This window comes from Myotis lucifugus, unplaced genomic scaffold (genome assembly GCF_000147115.1).
Source record: "Myotis lucifugus unplaced genomic scaffold, Myoluc2.0 scaffold_166, whole genome shotgun sequence".
Classification (NCBI taxonomy): Eukaryota; Metazoa; Chordata; class Mammalia; order Chiroptera; family Vespertilionidae; genus Myotis; species Myotis lucifugus.
The window spans coordinates 1073070-1097820 of NW_005871214.1; the positions used below are offsets into that span (position 1 = coordinate 1073070).

The 24751-nt window shown below is 39.2% G+C and overlaps 1 protein-coding gene across 1 annotated transcript in view; it reads right to left on the minus strand.

Moving 5' to 3' along the window:
- Positions 1–7877: 7877 nt before the first annotated feature.
- SYT16 (synaptotagmin 16) overlaps positions 7878–24751 on the minus strand; it is a 204650-nt gene continuing 187776 nt past the window's right edge. Inside the window, exon 7 of the mRNA XM_014462005.2 lies at positions 7878–9020. Within this exon, the coding sequence (XP_014317491.1) occupies positions 8707–9020 (314 nt within the window). The 3' untranslated portion in view covers positions 7878–8706. The remainder of the gene's footprint in view (positions 9021–24751) is intronic.

The window sequence follows — 24751 nt, forward strand, 5'->3', positions numbered from 1 at the left end:
CATTTTATTTGATGAATCACATGAATCAATCCAGCTATTTTTCTTGAGAACATGCACAAGAACAAAATGTACCATAGCAATTAAAACTGCAAACAAAGGTAAATAAACAAATGGATACAACCAGACAATGAGATATTATTCAGCACTAAAGAGAAATGAGCTATCAAGCCATGAAAAGACATGGAAGAAGCTTAAAGGCATATCAGTAAGCGAAAGAAGCCAATCCGAAAAGACTATATACTGTGTGATTCCTTCTGGAAAAGGCAAAACCATGAAAACAGTAAGAAGATCAGATTGGTGGTCGCAAAGGGTTAGGGGAGGGATGGATAGACAAAGCACACAGGATTTTTAGGGTGGTGAACACCAAGAATGAAACCAAAGCTAAACTAGGTGGTAATAATGTGTCAGTGTAGGTTCAGAGATAGTAACAAACACACCCACCTGGTGTGGGATGTTGGTAGAGGCGGAAGTTGTGCAGGTGTGGATGTAGGAGCTCTATAGAAACTCTCTGCACTTTCCACTCAATTTTGCTGTGAACATGAAATAGCTCAAAGAATTAAAGTTATTAAAAATTTAAAAAGTAAAGAGATCGCAAAATTACCATCATGCTTTTTCCTGAAAATATAGGTCAAATCTTATTCCAATGAATGTTATTACACAAATTCCTCAGTCACAAGAAAGTGTGCAATACTAACTTATTCATAAACTTAAAATCTGCAATAAAATTAAATTTTAAAATTCTGAAAAAGTCTTTGTATTTCATAGTAAAGTTTAATTTGTAGCTGCATTTGTATGGTGGCAGAACAAAAGACTGCATTATAATTTGGTGTAGTTGTGAATTAACAAAGATTATTATGGGTCACAGGAAAAGGTGGCAAAATTAATAAGCTTTGCTCAAGTTGTCAATTACAAGGAACTTGACAAAGAAACTCTTAAAAGAGACATCTGGACAGAGAATGGGAATATATTTATACAGGATAGCATACATGAAAATATTATTTTAGTGCACATGTTCCTCATCAATCCGTTCTAATTGGCAGCCTTCTGATATATTTTGCCAAACATCAGGTCTTCATCAAATAAGAGATGTGAATTTTTTATTATGGGTTGTCCACTGAACAACACTAAAAAACTGTTTTCAGTAAGAATTTTTAGGACATTAAAGATTCTGATTTAACTCACATGGACTGAGACATGTTCAGTAGATATTTGAGGTAAGTTTTTATGATATCAAAAATTACAAGCAATAAATCCATTGGCAAAACTTCTATTTTTGTCTCCTGCTATAAAACCGAAACCATTAAGAGTTAGATTCAGGCAGGTTTAAATGGTTTGAGACCAAAAAACAATTATTGGTCAACCTGCCAAGGTAGGGACAATTCCAGTGTTGACTTTTACCCATGTCATCGGGATGCCCTAAATATTTTTAGTGCATAATATCTACGGCAATTTAATCAGAGGACACAGAGAAGTAAGCAGGGTTCTTTGTTCACACCATCACCCCTTTATCTGGTAGCTACTGTCTCCAGTTCACTCAGAGAGTAAAAGGTAGCAATGCCTTTCAACTATCAAAACACAGAGCTTACAAAAACGGTGTCATATTTGTTTGTATACACCTAGCATTCCAGGGTCTAACTCACTTCCTTGAAAAGGTGATTTAATATACAATTATAAACATAAAAAATACTAAACACCTAACTTCTATTTCGTGCCATAACTCATTTCATTACTGGAATGGGATGCTACATTGCTTCCTTCAGATGCAAAGCACATCTCTTTATTTTGAAGGGAACCATAGACTGACACAAAAGTGTATTTCTTAACTAGAAGCAGAAATACATTTAACAGGGGGTGGGGGGGAGAAACCATTACAGAAGTACGTTAAGCCAAAAAGTAAAGGATAATAAAAGATCTTATTGTTTACCTAGAGGACTTATCAGGATCTAGTTGTGTGTGCTTTTTGAAAAAAGGAATATTTAGAAACAAAAATGATTGCTGAACTCAAACTATTTTACACATCTGCTATTCTCCAGCCCCTAGCCCAGAGTCTGGGGTATAATAATACTTAATAAATATTCTTTGATTCTGTTTCACATAAACTAAAATAATAAAAAATAGCAAGTAGATACTTTAAGGGGAAAATGAACTAAACAAAAATAATGCATAAATATGGTGATACTGATAGGAAGGCAGCCACTTCACATCCTCAAAATGGAATAGGTTGCCCAGCTGGCATGGCTCAGTGGTTAAGCATCAACCTATAAACTAGGAGGTCAAGGCACATGCCCAGGTTGCGGGCTCAATCCCCAGTCGGGAGCATGCAGGAGGCAGCCGATCAATGATTCTCTCTCATCATTGATGTTCCTCTCTCTTTCCTCTCCCTTCCTCTCTGAAATAAATTTTAAACAATATTTTTTAAATGGAATTGGTAACATTGACATGAAATAAACAGCATAAGTGAGCAACAGAGAGCAGGGAGCAACATTCTGCTGGTGGTTTTATTCTAGGAGGTCCGCAGGCCTCCGTGACTGCCTCTGTGATTATTCTGTGAAGCCTCGGCTGTTTCACAGGTTCCACAGTGGCCAAAAATATAGCTGATCCTTGTCTGTGCATCTAGGACATTGCTTTGTGACTCAAGGGAAACACAAACAGTCAAAGCCCTATGAGAGAGGGAACTCACTCAAAGCCTGCAGACATCCCCAGGCACCTAACCAAACCCCGGACAGCAACACTCCAGAGAAAATCTTGTATGATACAGAGAAAAATCAATGTGGAAACAAGTCCAAAGGGGCAGAGGACGGGCCCAGTGTTGTTATTGTTGATTCTGTTTGGAGGTTACATATAAAATATTAGACTTAGAAGGAACTTTATGAAGGCCCTCCGTTCTCCTGTAGACAGAACCCACAACTCATGCAGATGTTTCTATTTTTAAAAACTTCCAAAGATGATGAGTCTGTGATCTCCTTGGTGATTCCCCTTCCAACATGACCAAGGAATACTTCAAGTCTCGGGATTCCTAGATGTTTTCTCCAGTAAATACAGTCAATATATTTTATTTCTTTCTAATAACCCATAACAGGGAAGTCTACTTTTTATGGCACATGATTAGACTAATTGAACAATTATATGTTGGCAAGCACTGCTAGTGTTATTATGATGACTAATGCTTCCATGTGTTGTCACAGCCCAAAAAAAAGATGTTAAGTTCTGAGCTATCCCAAAGAGCATGGTGCTAGACACAAGAAAATCCAATTAATACATTTTTAGTTAATTCAAAACAACCTTCATATAATTCTCCTTATATCTTAGTTGAACTCTCTCCACCTTGATTCAGGGGGAATCTCTGACTCTGCCCAGTTGGTCAAGAAAAGAAGGAGTGCATTGTCCTCATGGCAAGAACTCATGTCCTGGATAGCTGTTACTAGAAATCACTCTAAAGTCTTCTCAACTCCCCACCAACCCCTTTAACTTCCCTACATGCTGAGTTATTCCCAACTAAAACCCCTTCTTCATATTTCACCTGAATTGGGAAGCCCAGAACTTGCACCAGCATGTTGGCAGTTTGGCAATATTGGGAATATAGCCTTACACGTCCCCATCCCACAAGTATACCATGACAGGCTCATGGCGCCTGGTTATGCTAAATTTGAGGAGATTCATTACTGACCACTTATTTAGATCAAAGGTCCACAAAGCTTTTTCTAAATCCTCAGGAAACTCGCCTCTTTACTCAAAGTTTGAACACTTGATCACAACTGAACATACTTTCTGTTCTATCAGTAAGTCACTCTTAAAACGTTTCAAAAAGAAGTATCAACTCTAATAAAATTCATTTCATTAAATCTCTTAAGGGAAACAGTGATAAATAATTGGTCCTGAATAGAATTTTCCAGTCTAACCAGTTCAGTGAGTTTTGATAGCTGCATTATTATATCATTTAAAAATTTTGCCTATACGGAAATAGTATGGATGTATAATATCGGCCAAAAAAAAAAAAAAGTGAGTGTTACCTGTTTTGAGAAGGGTGTCAGTATAGTGCCACACCACTTATTTTAGTTTTTCAGATCAAAGTTGAAACATGTCTGCGAATTGCCCTCTTCACCAATTCTTTTGATGGTGACAAGATGCTCTGTCCAGGTCCAATAGAGAAGAGCTGGGGACAAGGAGGGGCCTTGTGTGTGATTTATTAAGATGTGCATACAAGCACTAAGATTTTGCATCTCCTTGAGACCAAGGGGGGGGCAAAAAAACAAAGATTTTGTTATTACACCTCATAGGGGATTTATTAAGGCTCAAATCCTCCATACACAGGCTATCGCTTCTAAGGTTGCCCCAGTAGGACTTCCTTTCTTTACAAATTCAGACTAGCTCCATGAGCCTATCCTTTTAAAAGTATCTGGACATTTTTAGTTTTCCTCTCATGTTACCATTACTTTCACTAGAAATAGAAACAAATCTTAAATGCTTTTTTTTTCTTTTTAAAGCATGATTGCGAGGGGGAATATGGAATGCTTACTATACGCCAGACTGTGTGGTTAATTCTTTAATGTCTTTTTCAAAACTTTATGAGGTAGATATTATTTCCATTTTCCAGTCGAAGAAAGAGGGACACAGGCTGGATAAGTAATTTTCAGAAGGCTACGCAGTTAGCAGAGCTCCACCCAAGCCCAGGCTAAGACCACAGCCTGTGCCAACTCCTCTGGGTTGTGTTAGACCAGCCTCATTTCCCTCAACTTTGTTTTCCAGAATTCTGCAAGATGTGAAAAAAAATGGTAGCTAGTTAGCCTGAAATGTCTTATGGATTCTTAGTTTACTCTTCTTGACTCTATGCTGGTAGACACTGAAGTTCTCCAACTTATTAATTCTTTCATTCTTCCATGCATATGATATAGGATTGTTTGGTTTTTTATGGCTTGCATAGCTTTTTTTCTTTGGAATAAAATAATGACTTTTTCAGGGCAAAATACTTTTGCCACTTCAGGATTATCTATCAGTTACTTGTGTTGTGAATCAGAGTGGAACGTATGTTCTTTAGTCACAGTTTCCTCAAAGTTAAGTGGAAATGATGCCCCATGAGCTTTGTTGTCATTTCCTTATTATTAAATAATATGCCTTCATTTGGTGTTAGGTCATCTACAAGTAATCATTTCCTCCTCAGTTATCTGATCTTAATGTACTAAGTCCTCTGTTGCAAAAGGATAGCCAGGCTTAGGGGAAATCCACAAGTCAAAGTCCACAATGAACCATAATTTAATCAATTCACTGGCTAGCAGAGAAGCTCTTTCACGTAACCTGATAGTAATTTCAGCTTAAATAACGCTTCACTTGAAAAGAAAAGAGTTTTGATTCTCAGATAAGACGGTCTAGTGCAGCCAGGATGTTCAGCACAGTTACTGCCCCAGAGGCATCAACAAGTTGTAAAATATTGCGCACGCTGCCTGAAGCACCTAGCACTACAGAGGAACTCAACGCTTGAGGTCAATTATTGTCTTTGAAGGAGGAGCAGAGTGAACGAGTGACAGTGCGCTACCATACTCTCTTTTCCCCTTGAAATCGTGGAGAGGATTCTTTCTCAAACTTTGTACAGGGAGAATGCTGAGTGTAATACATCTAACGGCATTACAAGTACTTCTGTTAGGGAGGCAAGGCCTCCCTCACAGTTATGCAACATCAGCAAAGACGGTCCCAAACAACTGAGCATCACACTGGGACTCAGTGAAGGGGTCAGTAGTGAGAGAGCAGGTGCTCAGCTGCCTGGTGAATGGCCCATTTACAAACCCAACAGTAGTCAGAGGGTAGCAGGGAGCGCAAGAGCAGCCACCGTGATGGGCCAAACCAGCACTTCACAATTCAGTATGAACTCATGCCCCGCAAGAAGGCACACTAGAGGGCCAATTTCCATAAACCCAGTGCATGCAGCTCTCTCAACAATCTTATTTACAAAGCACCTCTTCAGGAAAAATCATGGCGAGAACAACTCATGCAACAAATACTGGTGCTTCCTCAATTGCAATGTCCCTGTGAGATATTAATTATGAGCTAGATATGTAAGAGCAGCTTTTTTACTTCAGAACCAACTAATTATCTCTCCTAACTCCTTTGAAAAGCAAATGTAGATGTAAAAGCTCAAGTGAAAAACATGTGAAATACATCATGTCTAGACTGCCAAGAAAACCAGGGAGTTTAAGTGCACAAAATCGAAAGATCTTAGTAAACCAGAATTTCAAATCAATGTAAAAAAAAAATCCAGCCTCAGATTTTCATGTGTCTTGTCATTAGCATTTTATATGTGTGCATCAGCGTTAGGGTGGATGCTGCTGCCTATTAAAGGCGTGCATACATCCCACACGGTGAGTAGCACCAACATTGTAAAATTATAAACACTAAAAGTGCTTTTCAGGCATCTCTTCCCTTCAGATGCTGCACATTCCTGCAACTGTATGTCCTGGGCAGACCACTGGGAAGCAGATCACACACACAGATACCCTCACTACACCAGCAGAAACCCTTACAAAGGGGTGGGTACAGGCAGCAGACAAGGAAGTGGAGGTGATTCCTGGTCACCGTGAGCAGACGGATGCAGCGAAACATAAGGCAGGAAAATATGAGGGGGGGGGGGATCCAGGACTGTCTGTCCAATATATGCAGATTTTTTCAAATGTAAATTATAAAGTGAATGCTGCTTTTATGTGACTGCATAAAGGCAGGCATAACAAGGCTGCTCTACTTCCCTTTAAACACAAGCACATAAAGAGAGTAAGGGATGTGAAAAGCCAATTCTTCGTGCCACTACTTAATCAATTGCACTCAGTTCTGCTCGATGACACAGCCACACTGCAAAGACCACTCAGCAGTTAATGGATATAACGTTGGAAAAGCACTTTGAGGTCTTCCCAAGGAAGACGGGGGGTAAAAACCCAGAAGGGCACGGTTTTATTACTTAGTAACTGAAAGGCATGACATGTGAAACTCCCGTGACCTGAAAAGAAATGAAGATATTAATTTATTTTGCTTATTCTGATTATTCTACACGAAAGCACTTCTTTCCAACGTTGGAACGGGAAAGCACGGTAGGGTTATCCTCTGCCCTAGGCTGGTCTTGTCGGGATAACCATCACAGGCTGTAAGGAATAAATATGTTCTTCCAGTGTTACAGCCTACGTTTACAATCTGTCCAAATGTAGAGCTGAGAAGGAGTTATGTGTTTTTAACTGTATACATCCATCACTAGCTATCGCTCTTCCCACAGACAGCAAGAAGTCAACAGCCAAACACAAAAGCTAAAAATAAATGCCTGGGCAATTGCTCGGAAGAGCTGCACATGAGCGCAGTGTGACATGTGCACACATTCCTTCCCTTTTTCTGTGACAGCCGATTTAAAGTAATTGAAATTAAGGGCTCAGATCTAAGAAAAAATGAAATAAACATGCACTGCACAGATATGTAAAAGTCAGTTGGAAGTAAAATTTCATGCTCATAACCACACAACATCACTGTTCCAAATGGCATGTGCCCAGAGGCAGGCAGTGACTATCACATGTTGCTGCAAATGCCATGAAATATGACAATTATAGGCACATCAAATGCTGCAAGAAAGATTTAGTGTCATTCCACACAAGCTGGAAATATTTCTCCACTCACCGGTATTTTAACACATTCATTTCTAAGAGTCCGTCGAATCGACACTATTAAAGACCCACTGTTTACAATTTACTATGCTCTACCGATGGAAAATATTGCATAAGAAGTATGGTTCACATGCAGGTGTACATTCAAAATATATGTCTGAATATGTCGTTGCATATAGAAAAAAGTATAATGTAAAAGGAAAACACTAGATTCAGAAAAATCAATAAATCCATGACTTAACTAGGTAGTTTTGGTTTTCTTCTCGTTCTGCAAGAATTTATTAGGTGAGAAAAAGAGCATAAAAACCTTGGAAGTTACAAGTCTGAAATATATTCAAAGGAGACAAGTGGTCTTTCAACAGTCGTTTTTGAACTATTTTTTAGCTTCAAAATGATTTAGCTAACCAAACCTCATAGGAAATAACAATATATTCAATAGAAAGAGGTATTTAGTTAATACAAATTTCTTTTATAAGTGCACGTTTATGACATTTGTTTGTTAGGTAAATAAGTGAGGGGGGTTTTGAAAAAGAGAAAAAATGTGAAATAGGAGACTATGGGTGACAGTTACATTCTTCTTTGAGTGTCTGACTCATTTCTGTATTTTGGAGTGTTTTGCACCATATTAAGACAATTCTGATTTATACGCATAAGTGGTTACAAACAATAACATTTAACAGCTCCCTTGCAATCTGAGGTTACTGTTCGAGCAAACAGAAGAGAGAGCAAGAGAAGCTTCATCCCACAGCCTGAACCACCTCAATAACCTATTAGCACAAATTAACTCATCATCACTGCTTGCAACTATGGTAACATTTTCCACATAGTTGACTGTATATGTAGAATTTTTTAAAAAATCACAATACTTAAATCCAATTCAAACCTTGAGAAAACCAAAGATCTCCTCTCCTCACAGCACCCCTACCCCCCACTCAGAATGTTCTAGTGGTTAGTGGAATCCAATCCCTATTTGAAAGCCTGTCTTTAAAGAGCCTGCCAGCATACACTGAGTTGGTGTTAGAGGTCAACCACTAGGCTCACCAAGGGGGGTGTAGCATAGAGACACCTGTGGGCAAACCTAGGATTCGAGCAAGGTGTGCCATCTGCAGACCTGCTGGCCTTTGGTCTCCTTCATTTCCTCCCAATGGTCTTGTTCCTCCTCTCCACTACTGTTTTGACCCAGAGCAATCCAACCAATCATCTCTTTACGCTTCATAGTGCGCCTGTTATAAATGGAGATCATCAAGGTGACATCAGAGAGCTGAAAGAGGGCCACCTGGAAAACAAAGGTCTCCTTATAGACAGGATTGGGCTGACCACGTCGAATGGACGTCTTGCAGCGGAACATCTCTTGACCCACGGAATTGAGGAGAAAGAGCTTTCCATATGTATCTAAGAAAAAAACACACACAACGGAAATGAAAAAACATCAGTGCTTTCAGTTTTGCTGGACTAGTTGTAATATTTACATGGGCAGCAAGTTTTTCTTTTTCACATAATGATCAGCATTCTTAGGCCTGGTACTTGCCGTGGGACTAACATATTTCACATGAGCGATTAAGGAAAGGGATTATTACCTGGAAAGCATCATGTTTCATGCAACCCACTGTCGGGCACCTTGCCGATGTTCATAAGGAGCCCTACACATGCAGAGGTGTACTATATACACACACAGCCATAGATGCAATCGTGTTTATGGACATGCAGTTTTTCATTCCCATTTTACTTATGTAACAAGATAAATGTGTAGATTTTTCTCTATACATGTTTTCCTTTCCATTGTCAAAATACTGTTTTGTGCCTGAGTTAAAGAGTCCCTTCTTTTCTCACGTGTACGTATTCTTTGGACCATCTCATCTACTCAATGACAACTACCAACTCTGGCTTCAATGACAACTACTAAATCCATCTCTCTAGCCTAGATGTCTCTCCAGAGCTCAGGATCCAACAGAATACTACATTTCTCTTCATGGACATCCCACACACATCTCACACTCATTAGGTTCCCAACTCAAACACTCGCTGTTCCACTGTTCCCCATCTCTCATAACATCATCCCCTCAATGATCCAAATCAGTAATCAGGACTGCATTTTTTGCCTATCTGGTCATGTCACTTTCACTAATAAGCAAAAACAAACTTGTCAATACTTCCCACTCATCTCAGGATAAAATTGAATTTCTTTATATAGACTAAATACTTGGGCCCTGTTTATCTTCTAGTCTTATTGCACACCACTGCTGCCTTTACAAATTGTAATCCAACCACTTTGAACTACCTTCATCCCTCCAAACCCACCTGCTCTCTTTCCCTTTCACTTTTACACAAGTTATCATGTCCCGATACCCCAAGTGATACCCACCTTCACATGACTTCTATTCACTAGTTTGGTTTGGACGTTACTTTATCCAGATTTCCTGACCACTCTCCCTCCCCACCAGGCCTAGTTCAGATAACCCTCCAGTGGGTCTCATCAAAATCAAGTTTTACAGACATAGATACAGAGAACAGACTGATGGTTGCCAGAGGGGAGGAGGGTTGGAGGAGTAGGTGAAAGGTGAAGGGACTGAGAAGCACAGATTGGTAGTCACAAAGTAGGCAAGGGACGTCAAGCACAGCATAGAAAACATAGTCAATAGCATCGTCATAACCATGCATGCTGCCAGGTGGGTGCTGGCAATATTGTGGGGAACACCTTGCAAAGCATTTGATTGTCTAACCACTGTGCTACCCACCTGAAACTAATACAAAATAATACTGAATGTAAACTGTAATTGAAAAAAAAATCCTATTTTAGCTTCTCTCAGCACTTATCACCCAGTATTTCATTGCTTGTTTACTTGTCTGCAAGACTCTCAGTACCCCAATGGTAAAAGGAGGAATTGCCTTGTTTATCATAGTAACCAATGCCTGCCCCGGGGTCTAACATGTAGCACACATTCAATAAGTATTAAGTATTTTATAATGAATGTTCATGACTAGCCAGGATACTCAACTTTTCTTTGTTCTTTTGGTCTCAAGTTTTTCCAAACTTGCAAAATGCAGCTTGTTTGATGATCCTTGCACTAGTATGCTGTAAAATGGTAACTAGCCTCATATATTTAGTCATTTATAGAAAGGAAATATCCAAATCACTGATATAGTCTACTACTTTTGCTAAAATTCTTGAAAGGATCATTACGAAGAACATCATTCCTAAAACAATTATATTTTTAGGAAAATCACTTATCAATTTCTTGACTTTTTTCTTAACTACGACTTTTACCACTAACTTATGTATGCTCTATTGAAAAAAAAATCCTAAATGCTAAGGTGCTTTCCAAATTCTATTGTTCTGTACATTCTGTACAGACTGAAAGCTGATTTGTGTTTACTGCTCACTTTCCCACCTAAAACCAGTCAAACTTTTTACAAGCGTAAACCCAGGTCTCTGTAATCTACGTAGAGGAGAGCATTGTAGGATGGGAAACAAACTACAACCTGCGGTGTTCTTTCTATGTTGATTTTTTCCTATCCTGGTTTGATGTGTTGTTTTATGCACTTATCCACTGAGAAACACAAGGTGTGAAATTACACTTCAGGTGGGAAAACACTTCTCTTTCTCAGACTCGGGCTCTCCACTCTTCAAACTGCTTCACGGAAAAGCTATCAGCAAACCAACGACGGGGGAGTGAATTAGCATTGCTGCCTCTGTAGGGCTACATGATTCCCGAAGGAAAAGTTCAATCCAGCCACCAAACTGCACTGGGAATTCTGCTGCCAGGGTGGCAGTGGGAACTGAGTTAACCTTGCAAGCAAGGACCTGCTTATTTCACAAAGAGAGCAATTTCAAGCTTTATCCTGTCGTAAGACTGTTTTCTAGTTACGAGAAAGGCCACCTCCTACCAAGCCACCATCCCTGAATTGTAAGTGACAGGAAGGGGAAATAATAATTTCATAAACAATCCAGTCTGCGGACACCTGGCCGAAGGAAGGAAATGGTGCTGGTCATTCTGGCTCACAGGGGAACCTTTATCAGCAGGAATGATGTGCTTGCTTTTCAACAACCTGACCAGAGGATCAGGGCATCCTGCTGTGTAGAAGAGTGGGGAGCAGGGCTTGGGTCTTTTGGGGTTCAGTGACTTATTCTGATGAGCACCAGTCCAAACGGATAGAGAAAGGTCCACCGAAGTAAATAGACAACATAACTGAGCTCTTTTTTAATTCTTTGAAATTGATTATACTTGTTACAAAACAACAACAAGCAATATTTTATCTTCTGACGATGAGGTAGAAAGTCTCTGTGTCTCTAGTAACTTGAAACTATGACCAAAACACGGAATGGGTCACAATCCCTGAAGTGCTGGATGCTGTTCTGCCAACTCAGTTCTCCAACTGCTTTACCCGCACTTGTGCCACATGTGGGAGAAAAAAAGTGTAACAGCACAACAGTCCCCCCTCATCTCCGGTTTTGCTTCCCATGGTTTCAGTTACCCGTGATCAGCCACGGTCAGAAAATGTTAAGTGAAAATTTCCAGAAATAAATGATTCATACATTTTAAAGTGCATGCCATTCTGAGGATCTTGATGAAATCTCCCGCCATTCCTCTCAGTTCTACGGGGTAGGTGAATCTTCCCTTTGTCCCCAGTATCCAGGCTGGACACACTCCCCACTGTTCGTCACTTAGAAGCCACCTGGGTTATCTGATCCACTGTTGCGATATCTCCGAGCTTGTGTTCAAGTCACCCTGGTTTTACTTAATAATGGCACATTCACATAGTATATTGTTCTCATTGTTCTACTTTATTACTAATTTGTTAATCTCTTACTATGCCTAATTTATAAATTAAAATTTATCATAGACACGTGTGTATAGGAAAAACATAGTACACGTAGGGTCAGTATACTATCCATAGTTTCAGGCATCCACCAGGGAGCGTGGAACATATCCCCCGCAGTAAGGGAGGGCTCCTGCACACACATCCTCAATGTGTCACGGCACCAAGTACATCTCTTGGAACTCAGAAGTCATTTTTCCCAAGAATCAGTGTGATACCACAGTGGCTATTTCTATAGCCCATACAAAAAGCTACCCCTTTGCAGCATGACAGTCTACCAGCTGGTACAACAAACGCAGCCTCAGGATGGGAGCAGGGGAACCATGATATTCTGGGCATGGGAAAGGAATTTCGTCATTTGAATTTATTAACAACTATCAAACATTTTAAACATACGTAAAAGAGTAGAGGATAATAATACACATATTCAATACCTACCCAGACTTGTAATATTTAGTATTTGTCTTATTTACTATTGATCTTTTTGCTTTTTGTTAGACTTTTATGAAATAAAATATTACGATTAAAGATAATCTTGAGTATCCCTCCTTGATCCTGTTCAACTTCTCACTTACAGGTAACTAATATCCTGGGTTTGGACTGCATCATTTGCATTATGTGTTTATTTTAATTTTTAGTTATTGATTTTAGAGAGAGAGGAGGGAGGAAGGAAGGGAAAGAGGGAAACATTGATTTGTTATCCCACTTATTTATGCATTCGTTGGTTGCTTTTTTTATGTGCCCTGATCTGGGATAGAACCCACAACCTTGGCATATCAGAATGACACTCTAACCAACCTAGCTACCTGGAGAACCTTCATGTATGTCTTTAGATTTTCACCCTTTAAGTAGATGAATGTTGGATTTTCACAATATAAGTAAAGATATTCAAAATATATTTAACAGTATTTTGCACATTAAAAAATATTTACCATTTTAGCTTATGTCTTCCCAAAACTTATTTTTTTCATTTGATATTAAATTTGTTATATTATCTATATTGATATATAAATCTGATTCATTTATTTTAATAAACTACAGTGTTTAATAAACTACAATGCACTTATCCCTACTTTTAATGAATGGATATTTAATTGTTTATAATAACCAAGAATTGAAAATAGTTCAGGGAACATTTTTCTATATTTCACATTGTACCAGTATTTGAGACCCTTTCTAGTATATACCCAGGAGTGAATTACTGACTTTTATAAATTTTAGATACAGAATCATTGTTATGTTTCCTACTAGTATCTTTTCCCTACTTGTAGTTTATCCTTTTGCTCTGTTTATAGTACATTTTGCAGCATAAATGTTTTAAATTTTATGGTATCAAATTTATCAATGTTGTCATTTTTAGTTGATTATTTTTAAACAAAATTAAGAAATTCTACTCAAACTCAATAGTCTCCTATATTTTCTTCTATAAGTCTTAAGAATTTGTTTTTCACATTTGATCTTTTTTAGATATAATTGACATATAACATTGTTAGTTTCAGTGTACAACATAATAATTTGACATATGTACTAGTATATATAGTGAAACTAGAGGCCTGGTGCATGAATTCATGCATGGGTGGGGTCCCTCAGCCTGGTCGGTGATCAGGGTCGATGGGGGGGGGGGGGAAGACAGCCAGCTGGGGGGAGGAAACACGCAAGGTTGGCTGGCCAGGGGGAGGGACCACAGGATGTTGGCCAGCCACAGGAGGTTAGCTGTGGGAGTGCACTGACCACCAGGGGGCATCTCTTGCATTGAGCATCTGCCCCCTGGTGGTCAGTGCATATCATAACAAGCAGTCAACCAGTCATTCGCTTGTTCGGTCAGTTGGTCACTTAGACTTTTATATATATAGACTAGAGGCCCAGTGCACGAAATTTGTGCACCCTGAGGGGTGTCCCTCAGCCTGGCCTGCATCCTCTCATAGCCTGGGAGCCCTCGGGTGATGTCTGACTGATAGCTTAGGCCCAGTCCCTATGTGGAGTGGGCCTAAGCCATCAGTCGGACATCCTTAGTGCTGCCACAGAGACGGGAGAGGCTCCTGCCACTGCTGCTGTGCTTGCCAGCCATGATCCAGGCTTCTGGCTGGGCAGCACTCCCCCTGTGGGAGCACACTGACCACCAGGGGCAGCTCCTGCATTGAACGTCTGCCCCCTGGTGGTCAATGTGCGTCATAGCAACCAGTCATTCCACCATTTGGTTGGTTTACATATTAGCCTTTTATTATATAGGATGATTACCCATGGGTAAGTTTAGTTATCCATGACCACATATAGTTACAAATTCTTTTTCTTGTGATGAGAACTTTTAAGATCTACTCTCTTAGCAGCTTTCAAACATACAATACAGTAAGTTAACTATAGTCACCATGCTGTACATTACATCCCCAGGACTTATTTATCTTATAGCTGAGAGTTTGTACCTTTTGACCATTTTATCCCTCACATCTCCCACCTCTGGAAACCACCAATGTGTACTCTGTATCTATCTTTTAAAAAAAGATACCACATGTAAGTGAAATCATACCCTATTTGTTTTTTTCTGACTTACCACATTTAATTTTTAATCCACTGAAATTGATCTTTGTGTGTGGTGTGAAGTAGGGGTCTAATTATTTTTCCATATGGGAAGCATTATCATTAAACAGTCCATTATCTCCCTGCTGGTTTGTAATATGTCTGTCAGATATCAAGTTTCTAAGTTTGAGTGTCTTTCCCTCAGCCTGGTAATATTTATTATCATCATTTCATAATATGTCTTGATACTGCTAAAAAGAATCCCTCTATCATCTTTTTAAAAACCAAGTTATTCTAAGTTTTTGCTTGATTTAACTGGCTCTTACATATGAATTTTAGAACCAGCTTATCAAGTTCTTTTTTTTTTAAGGGCAAAAAATACCAAAAAACACTGTTGGAATTTTGATTGGGATTATATGGGATATATAAATTAATTTGGGAAAAGTTGTTGTTCTCATAATACGAAATATTCTCACCAATGAACATGGTATCTATTTAGTTTCCTTTTGTGTGTTTTAGAAAGTTTTATAATTTTCATACTCATATTTTATAGTTATCATATATATGTAAATGTATATATAGCTTAGATATTTTGTTGCTGCTATAAATAGTGATGTTTAAAAACTCTACTCTTTAATTGTTCCTGATACATTAGAAAACAATTGATTTTGTATAAGAAACGTCTTAGTTTAAATTTGTAGATTTTTTAAATATATTTTTTATTGATTATTTACAGAGAGGAAGGGAGAGAGATAGTTAGAAACATCGATGAGAGAGAAACATCGATCAGCTGCCTCCTGCACACCTCCTACTGGGGATGTGCCCGCAACCAAGGTACATGCCCTTGACCGGAATCGAACCCAGGACCCTTCAGTCCACAGGCCAACACTCTATCCATTGAGCCAAACCAGTTAGGGCTAAATTTGTAGATTTTCTTGTATTTTTATGTAAATAACCATATATTTTTTTCTTATTCTATTGCATTGCCTTCAGTCTCCAGCCTAATGTTGAATAAGAGATGTTGGTGGGAGCCTTATTTTGTCCTGACTTTGAAGAGATTTCAGGATTTAAGAATGATAGTGAGGCCCTGGCCCTGGTGGTGCTCAGTGGTTAGGGCATCAGCCCACACACTGAAGGGTCCCGGGTCTGATTCCTGGTCAAGGGCATGTACCTGGGTTGCAGGTTCAATCCCCAGCCCCGGTCAGGGTGAGTGCGGGAGGCAACCAACCGCTCTCTATCTCTCCCCTTCCCTCCCTCCTTTCCACTCTCTCTGAAAAGCAATGGAAAAAATATCCTTGGGTGAGGATTAACAAACATATATATGGTGTCCCCAAAATATATATACACACACAATATGAATAATTACAACGGCAGTGTTTATTAAAATATAGTTGTATGTATATATACATATTGTGTGTGTGTGTGTGTATATATATATATGTGTGTGTGTGTCTGTGTGTGTGTGTGTGTGTGTGTGTGTGTGTGTATATATATATATATACATATATATATATATATAGTGTCCCCAAAATATATATACACACACAATATGAATAATTATAAAGGCAGTGTTTATTAAAATACAGTTCATTTTCAAAATTGAGCTATCAGCTGTTGAAGTGTGTATACATTGTTTGGGGGCACCCTATATTTTCTTAAAATAGCCACTATTGAGGATAAGCAAGTTCCCTTCTGTACCTTATATTAGTTGTTGATACCCAATACCATTTCCACCTTTCTAAGCTCTTTCCTGTACCAAAGGGGTGTAAAGCCATAAAACTACATTTGCCTAAATCTCTGGCCTGTGAGACCCCAGCTAGACTACACTAATGAAAGCTACATTCATGAGACTGCAAAGGGGAGCCGTGACTGTAGACACAGGTGCAGCCACGTGTGCAGCATTAGAAGCCTGCAAAGCAAGGGTTTGCCCACGTGTTTAAACATCCTTGTGAGAATCACCCCTTTTGTGTGTTCACAGCTCACAGACCAGATAGGCTTCTTTCCTGTGATACCTGAACTTCTGGACTTCCTGAAGAAACCCTGCTGACATTTCTTCCCCAGGGTTAAACCCTGTGATAACTTCCAAATTGCCTAGAGCATTTTCCTGACAAAATCAGCCTGATGTAGTAATCAGTAATCTGAACTGGAATGTGACCATAAAAAAGAAAAAAAAAAAAAAAGAATGGGCACCGGCCTAGAAGTTGGTGCCAGGTGATGAGGAAACTAATACCAGAGGCCAGAACAGCGGAGATCCATAATCCATGTTACATGATGATAAAAACCACCATCTGCTAGAACTCGAAGGAAGAGCATACGCCTAATGAGCTTGCTGCTCCAGGAGACAGATTGAAAAACAGAATGTTAAAAGTGAGTATTCAGTGCGACTGGCTTCATTGGGAGGTGAGAGGTAAGCCTGGGAAAGAACTGACCGGTATGCAAGGGGAAGAGAAAGGAAAAAGAGAGCATGCAGGAATTCAGACCCTTTTGTGGCTGGAAAGGCTGATTGCTCCTAGACCTCCAAATAGTAAGAGATGGACAATGGTTAGCCATTTAGGTCAAATACCAAATTAAGATGTAGGCTTCTCACCAGATTTGAGCTGACTGGAGCATGTGGCTGAGTTCTGAATAGCAGAATATGAGAAGAGATGTTCAGTCGTGGCTATCTTCAACCACTCCCACCAAGAAGTCTCCCATGCTGCTTCCTCCCCTTTCATGGCAATGATGGAGCTCACATGTGAATGTGCTACGATCTCCTGATTACAGAGCCTGCACTCATCACAGATTGGAGGAGTCACCTGACTCACTTTGGAAAGTGATGCAAGAGAGAAATCAACCTGCCCTAACTGGTTTGGCTCAGTGGATGGAGCGTGGGCCTGCGGACTGAAGGGTCCCAGGTTCGATTCCGGTCAAGGGCATGTACCTTGGTTGCGGGCATATCCCCAGTAGGGGGTGTGCAGGAGGCAGCTGATCGATGTTTCTCTCTCATCGATGTTTCTAGCTCTCTATCCCTCTCCTTTCCTCTTTGTAAAAAATCAATAAAAGATATCTTTTAAAAAAGAGAGAGAAATCAACCTTTGCTGTGTAAGCCACTGAGACTGTAGGATATATTTGTTACTGCATCACAGTCGAGTCTACACTAATACACTTTTTATTATTCATCTGCTAAGAATAATTATTTTCTCAATAATGGACACTGAACTTTATCAAAAGCTTCAATTGCACCTATTGAGAAAACCATGTTTTCTCATAAATCAGTTAATATGGTGAACTACACCAGCAGATTTTCTTAATGTTAAATTTTCCTTGCATTCCTGAGACAAGTCCAATGTGTTGGTTATTAGTTTGTTTGTTTTTTCTCTCTCATTAGGATGCTGATGAGTGGGCCCAACATAAACTGAAGTGTATGTGAGAGGTTGGGGAGAGAAGAGACAGGGAAGTACTGAGAGAGAAATATTAATCTAATGTTATATCTATTTTTATATAGCAGTTCCTTTACATTTATTATTACCACTGATATATTTTTTTAATTTTGTTTTATTGCTTAAAGTATTACAAAGAGTAGTACATATATTTGATTGATTTTTATTGTGTTGGTTTGTGCTTTCTATCTATTCTGAATTTTCTATGCTTTTAAATATCTTTTTCTGCTTTCTGTTGTATTAACTGAAGTTTTTTATTCTGATTTATTCCCTCTCTTGGTTTGAACGTTGGATTAAAATTTTAACATGTACACCTCATTTAATGTCTCAAATTAATCAGTATCTCTTAAACAACATTAGGACCTTAGAATTCTTTGATTTCCATCTCCTCTTCCCATACTTCATGTTATTTCTGCCTAGAATTTTATTTCCACTTCATGGTTGTACTTCCAATATTGGTCATTTTTCCTACTATTGCTGTTTTTTATTACGCAGTCTACATATGCTTATATTTATCTACATGTTTACCATTTTTTGTTCATTCCTCTTCCTTACACGTCACTTCTTCCATGTTCAATTTCCTTCTTCCCAAAATACATCAGTTAGTATCAGTTAGTAGTTCTTTCAGTGATAAAACCTTTCAAACGTTTTGGGAAATATCTTATTTTTCCTGTACTTGAACAGAATTCTAAGGTGAGAATGTTTTTCTCTCAGGACTAGAATGATATTCTCCCCAAGTGCTCTGGCTTCTATCATTGCTGTGGAGAGGTCTGTCCTCTGTCTTACTGTTATTCTTCTGCAGGTAACTGAGTTTTTTATTGTTATTTTTTCCTTTTTATATTGTTCTTTTTTTAAACAGCGTTATTGAGATAGAATTCATATGCTACGGGAACTGTATTTTCTCTCCTGTTGCTTTTCAGATTTTCTAAGTTGGATATGGTGGTGAGAATTAAATGAGTTGATGTAAGTAAAGGAAGACCACTTATGTTCTCAATAAGTTAGTGCCACATGGAAATCCTCCTATGAATTGGTCCTATCTGAGCACAAAGTGGCTATTAGTAAACACTCATTGTATTTCACTGAAACCTGGACCGGGATTTTTAAAGAAGGTGGGTGCCCCACATCTTTGTTTAGTCCTTGTCTCCGGGCACTTCAGTCATAGCGTGCACCCCCGCCTCCCTCCTTCACACTAAAATGAGGCAGCCTGATTTGCCTTTTGTTTTTCTTTCCTCCGGTCTCCGCTATTGTGACTGCCTAACAAGGTTAATATGCTGCTGCTGTAAGTATTATCATTTGGGAGGTAATTATCACACAGAGCCAATCCTGCACATGCTGAGAGGCTTGGGAACTTGTTTTAACTGGCAGGGCGGCTTAATGACAGTGTTTGACAAGGACCATTACATGTGTGTATATACACACACGTACACATTGGAGACAGAGGCATGGCAATGATGGAGCTGGAGAGAGAGAACCTGCAGCAGAATAGCTAACATTTTTTTAACATAGCACTTGTATCAGTAACATTAGCTTGTTGACCTCATTTAATAGGGAAGAAAATGAAATTCGGGGAGGTTAAATCAAATGTCGAGGCCATGCAGTAATTGTGTGGCAGGCGCAGGAAAAGGACAGAACAGAGCTGCTAAATGGTTGGAGAATTGCCTTCCCATGAAGCCAAATTCAATAGCTAATCAAATGTTTCTAATTCTCAATGGTGACTTTTTCAAAAGCATTTGCAAATGCGTGTCAGAAATTTAGATGTCTCCCAGACACTATAAGCTGCTTTTCACCTGGACCACCCACCGCCTACAGGTGTGGAGACTATCCTGCACCATCCTAACAGCAATCATGACAACAATATTTGGAATACTGACCACATGTACTAAATGAGATGTTACCTTGGAAGGGCCTGGAATGATTCCTTGGCACATGGTTATGGGATGTAGGTTAAGATTAGTTCATGTTGCTACCTCATTTAGATACTGTTTCTGAATCAGATCTATAAGCTAGTTTCAGTAATTTTCAAATAGCCTCTTTTATCTTCCCTAGCATACCTTTAATTTGAAAAAACAACAACACAGCAATTTATACTTTATAACATGAGCACTTTCACCAAAAAGATGGTAGATAGATAGATAGATGATAGATAGATATATTTTATATATATATATCTATGTCTACATTATCTATCTATCATCTATCTATCTATCTACCTATCTACCTACCTATCTACCTATCTGTCTACTTACCTACCAGATGAATAGAGAAAAGGTTAAACTTGAAAAGGCAGATATGCCCAATCACATACTTTTCCTTGGGATGAATTTGGTTTATAGAGGTTCAGCTGCTTGGTACTCTCTCTATCCCATTCAAGGATGAGTCAGGGAAATAGAGTTCAACCTTGAGATGTCACCATAATAAACAAACACACACACACACACACACACACTCACACTCACACTCACACTCACACTCACACTCACACACACACACAATACCCCTATCTATGGCTCTCTTGTTTTATTTTTATCCTCCTGACCCAGCTGAACCATTCCAGACCATTTTTTCTGCCCAAAATTTTATAACTAAGATTGTACAGTGGACACCCATAAACCCAACACCTAGATTCTTCAATTGTGATGTTTTGCTCCATTTATGCTATGGACTAAATGTATACATCCTCCCAAAATTCGTATGTTAAAGCCCTAATCCTCAGTGAAGCCATTTGAAGGTCTGGTGGTATTTGGGGCCTTTGGAAAGTGATTAGGTCATGAGGGTGACACTCTCGTGAATGGGATTAATACCCTTATACGAAGAGACATGAGAGAGATGATTTTTTTCTTCCTCTTGCTGTGTGAAGACATGACACACAGCCTCCACAACCAGGAGAAATAAATTTCTATAGTTTAAGCCACCCAGTCTATGGTATTTTTGTTATAGCAGTCTGAACTAAGACAGTTTGCTTTCTTATATAAATATCCATCTATCTAAACATCAATCCATCTTAGCTGTAGCCATCATTACTCCTGACCCTAAACATTTCAGCATGCTTTTCATTAACTAGAGTTCAATGTTTTATGGTTCTTTTCTATATTAAGTTAAAATTCACATACAGTGAAATGTACAAATCCTAGTACCATTCAGTAAGTTTTTAAATTAAATTTATTGGGGTGACATTGGTTAATAGGAGCATATAAGTTTCAAGTGTACTTTTCTATGATACATGTTCTATATATTGCATTGTGTGTCCAACACCCAAATAAGTTTTGACAAATGTGAACATCCATTTAACATAAACTTCTATTAAAATATAAAACATGTCCATCACCCCAGAATATTTCCTCCTGTTCCTGTCCAGTCCATCCTGCCACCCAATACCAATCCTGAAGCAACCACTCTTCTACTTCCTAAATTCACTATAGGTGAGTTTTGCCTATTTTAGAACTTCATATAAATGGAATGTTTGGGGGATTCCTCCATGCTGTTAAATGCCTCAGTTAATTTCATTCCTTTGTATTGCTGAATAGTATTCCACAATACAAATATATCTTAATTTGTTGATTCATTCATGAGGACATGAAGACCTTTTGTGGTTTTGGACATTATGAATAAAGCTGCTAGGAACATTCTTGTGCAGATCTTTTTTTAAACTTATAGTTAAATGCCTAAGATGGAACTGCTGGATTTTCAGTGCATTTGACTTGTATAAGAAACTGACAGGAATTTTCCCAAAGTGGTTGTTTCATTTTCCGCTCCCACCAAGAATGTATTCTCCACACTTGGTGGAATTGTTCTTTTCAGTTTTAGCTATTCTGGGGGTGGCGGGAGGTGGAGACTTACATCTCTAAGTAGGCCTCCACCAGCTCCTGTTCATCAGAGTAAAACCTACCCCTCACTGAGCCTTCTCCCCAAGGATTTAACTCAAAAGTTTCGGGATGGGTCTTACATTTCTTCCAAGACCCTAATAGAGGAGAGGAACTTCATCTACTATTTGTCCAACTCTTCTATCTTGCTTAAGAAGACAAGTTTAAAATATCAGAACAGTCATCTGACGGAATCAAGCTCTGAATTCAAAGTTATCTTCTGCTTCATGATATATTTTGAGACAAAAAATTCTCACATCTAAATCCCAGCCTTTGTTTCCAGAAAGATTTAGAACCCTCAATATCCTAGACAAGGAAAGCTCCCAGTACTCAGGCTCAGCGACTCTTTCCCTTCAGATTCCCTAAGAACGATTCTTCACATTATCATAGCCACCCTGTAAGACAGGCTTGATGTCCCCTCTTACAGACTAGATAACTGCACCAATGCCAAGGGTCCCAAGCACAGGATTTGTGACCCTTGCATATACATGTTCCTACATGTGTCTCTCCCCTGGCAGGCACCTCCTTCATGGCGGGCTCTTCCATGGGGCTTTTTGGTCCCACATCCTCCCATCACCTCCACCTTGGAGGCCAGTGCACTTGGCAAGGTCTCTCCACCACCCCCACTCCCAGGCCCACTCATTTCCCCACTTGCATCCTCTCTCCTCCTGTTTCTTCCAACTCTGCTCAATTACCTCATAAAACTCATGTTCCCTCATCCTTTCTCTCCCTTGTCCTCTTCCATATGGGAACTAAAAATGTATTCTAAGCTTGCCTGACGACTGCCAAAGTGGTGCTTGTGGTGTAATGAAGTGAGACATAATGAAGAACCAAAGCCGTCAACAACTAAAGCCCTTGAAAGTGGCAAGAGATCCCTTTCACAAAGGAACCTTCTACTTTCTCAACCCCTCCTAATTGTGCTGGATTTTCCTCAAGGACCAGCATTCTACACAAACAAAAAACTTTTGTCTTCCCTTTTGGGTTTCTGTTTTAATTACTAGCACCGCAGCAACATTGTCTTCTATTACTTTGGTTGTAAAGACACAGCATGTCAATTACATTTTAAGTTAAATTGCAACGCTATGTCTAAGAAAAATCATGTTGTAAATGCCAAACTGACTTAAACTTCTGGAATCAAATCAATTTCTAAATTACTTTTTCCTATTTTGTTGTAAACATTTGTTGTAAGAATTTCCCTTTGGTGTATTTTCTTTCGTATAGAAATGTATGAAAATATAATAGCATCCTCAACATCGCAGCTTTATATGCAATAGCCCTACCTAGAAAGTATATATTACGACCTCATTTTACAGATGAGGAAACTGAGATTCAAAAAACTTTAGCAACTCACAACTAGGAAGTGGCAGAGCCTGAATTTACATATTAGTTTGTTGGCCTCCAGCTGATGTTTCCATAGCCACCATGCTGTACTCCCCCATCTCCTATATTTCCTGGTACCACCCAGCATACAAAATAAAGTTTCCCAGCATCCACTGGAAAGAGCCATCACTGTGTGATTCACCTCCCCCTAATTCTCTGCAGCACCACCAAATTCTTCCCCCAAAATTGTTCAGATCTCACCAAACCCCAGAAGGACAGAAAAAGAGACCAGCAAAAATTCTGAAGATAAAGCATTGAATTCAGCTCTTTCATCAATCCAAAGCTATTTTTAAAAGCAAAGCTGATCCAGAGACAGAGAAACATTGATCAGATGCTCAAACCTCAGAGGGAAGGTAGGGGAGGGTGGGGGTAAGGGGGAGAGATCAACCAAAGGACTTGTATGCATGCATAAAAGCATAACCAATGGACACAGACACCAGGGGTGAGGCATGAACGGGAGTGGGGTGGGGGGGCAGAGGGGGGGATAAGGACACATATGTAATACCTTAATCAATAAAGAAAAAAATGCAAAGCTGTATCTAACAAAGCTTACCTGTGCAAATAGCACCTAATATATATGTTAAATAGCTCTCACCTGGTTCTGAGTGCCAACACAGATTATAGTTTATGTAGCTGTATATTCTGTTATCCAGAGTGTGGGGGCTTTCCACGAACTTGCTCTAATAGCTTTAATACAGATTGGCTAACAAAATACCATTGAATGGAGACTTCATGGGATGCAGCACAGTTAAAGGCTAAAAAGAGTAAGAGTCCCTCCCCCAAAATAAAAAATAAGAGCCCAGATTTGGTTGGTAGAACCAACCTTTTTCTACCAGCTATGCTGGCTCTTCATTGATGCTGACATGAGGCCGGAATTTACTGCCCTGCGCAGCCTATCATGTAGTTATTGATTTCATCCTTATTTCAGGAAGACTTTGTTGCTGATGGTGACAGGCTCACTTGCACTCCACTCTACCCCCTTCTAATTTACCTTCCTATACTTGAAAGGCTGGAAATTCAACATTTTTCAGACTCTCTTGCAGCTAGCATTCTGGATACAAATTTGGATCCTTTGAGTAGATGTATTTACATGAGATCCACAAGGCAGAACAGAGGCAAAAATTATCTTCCT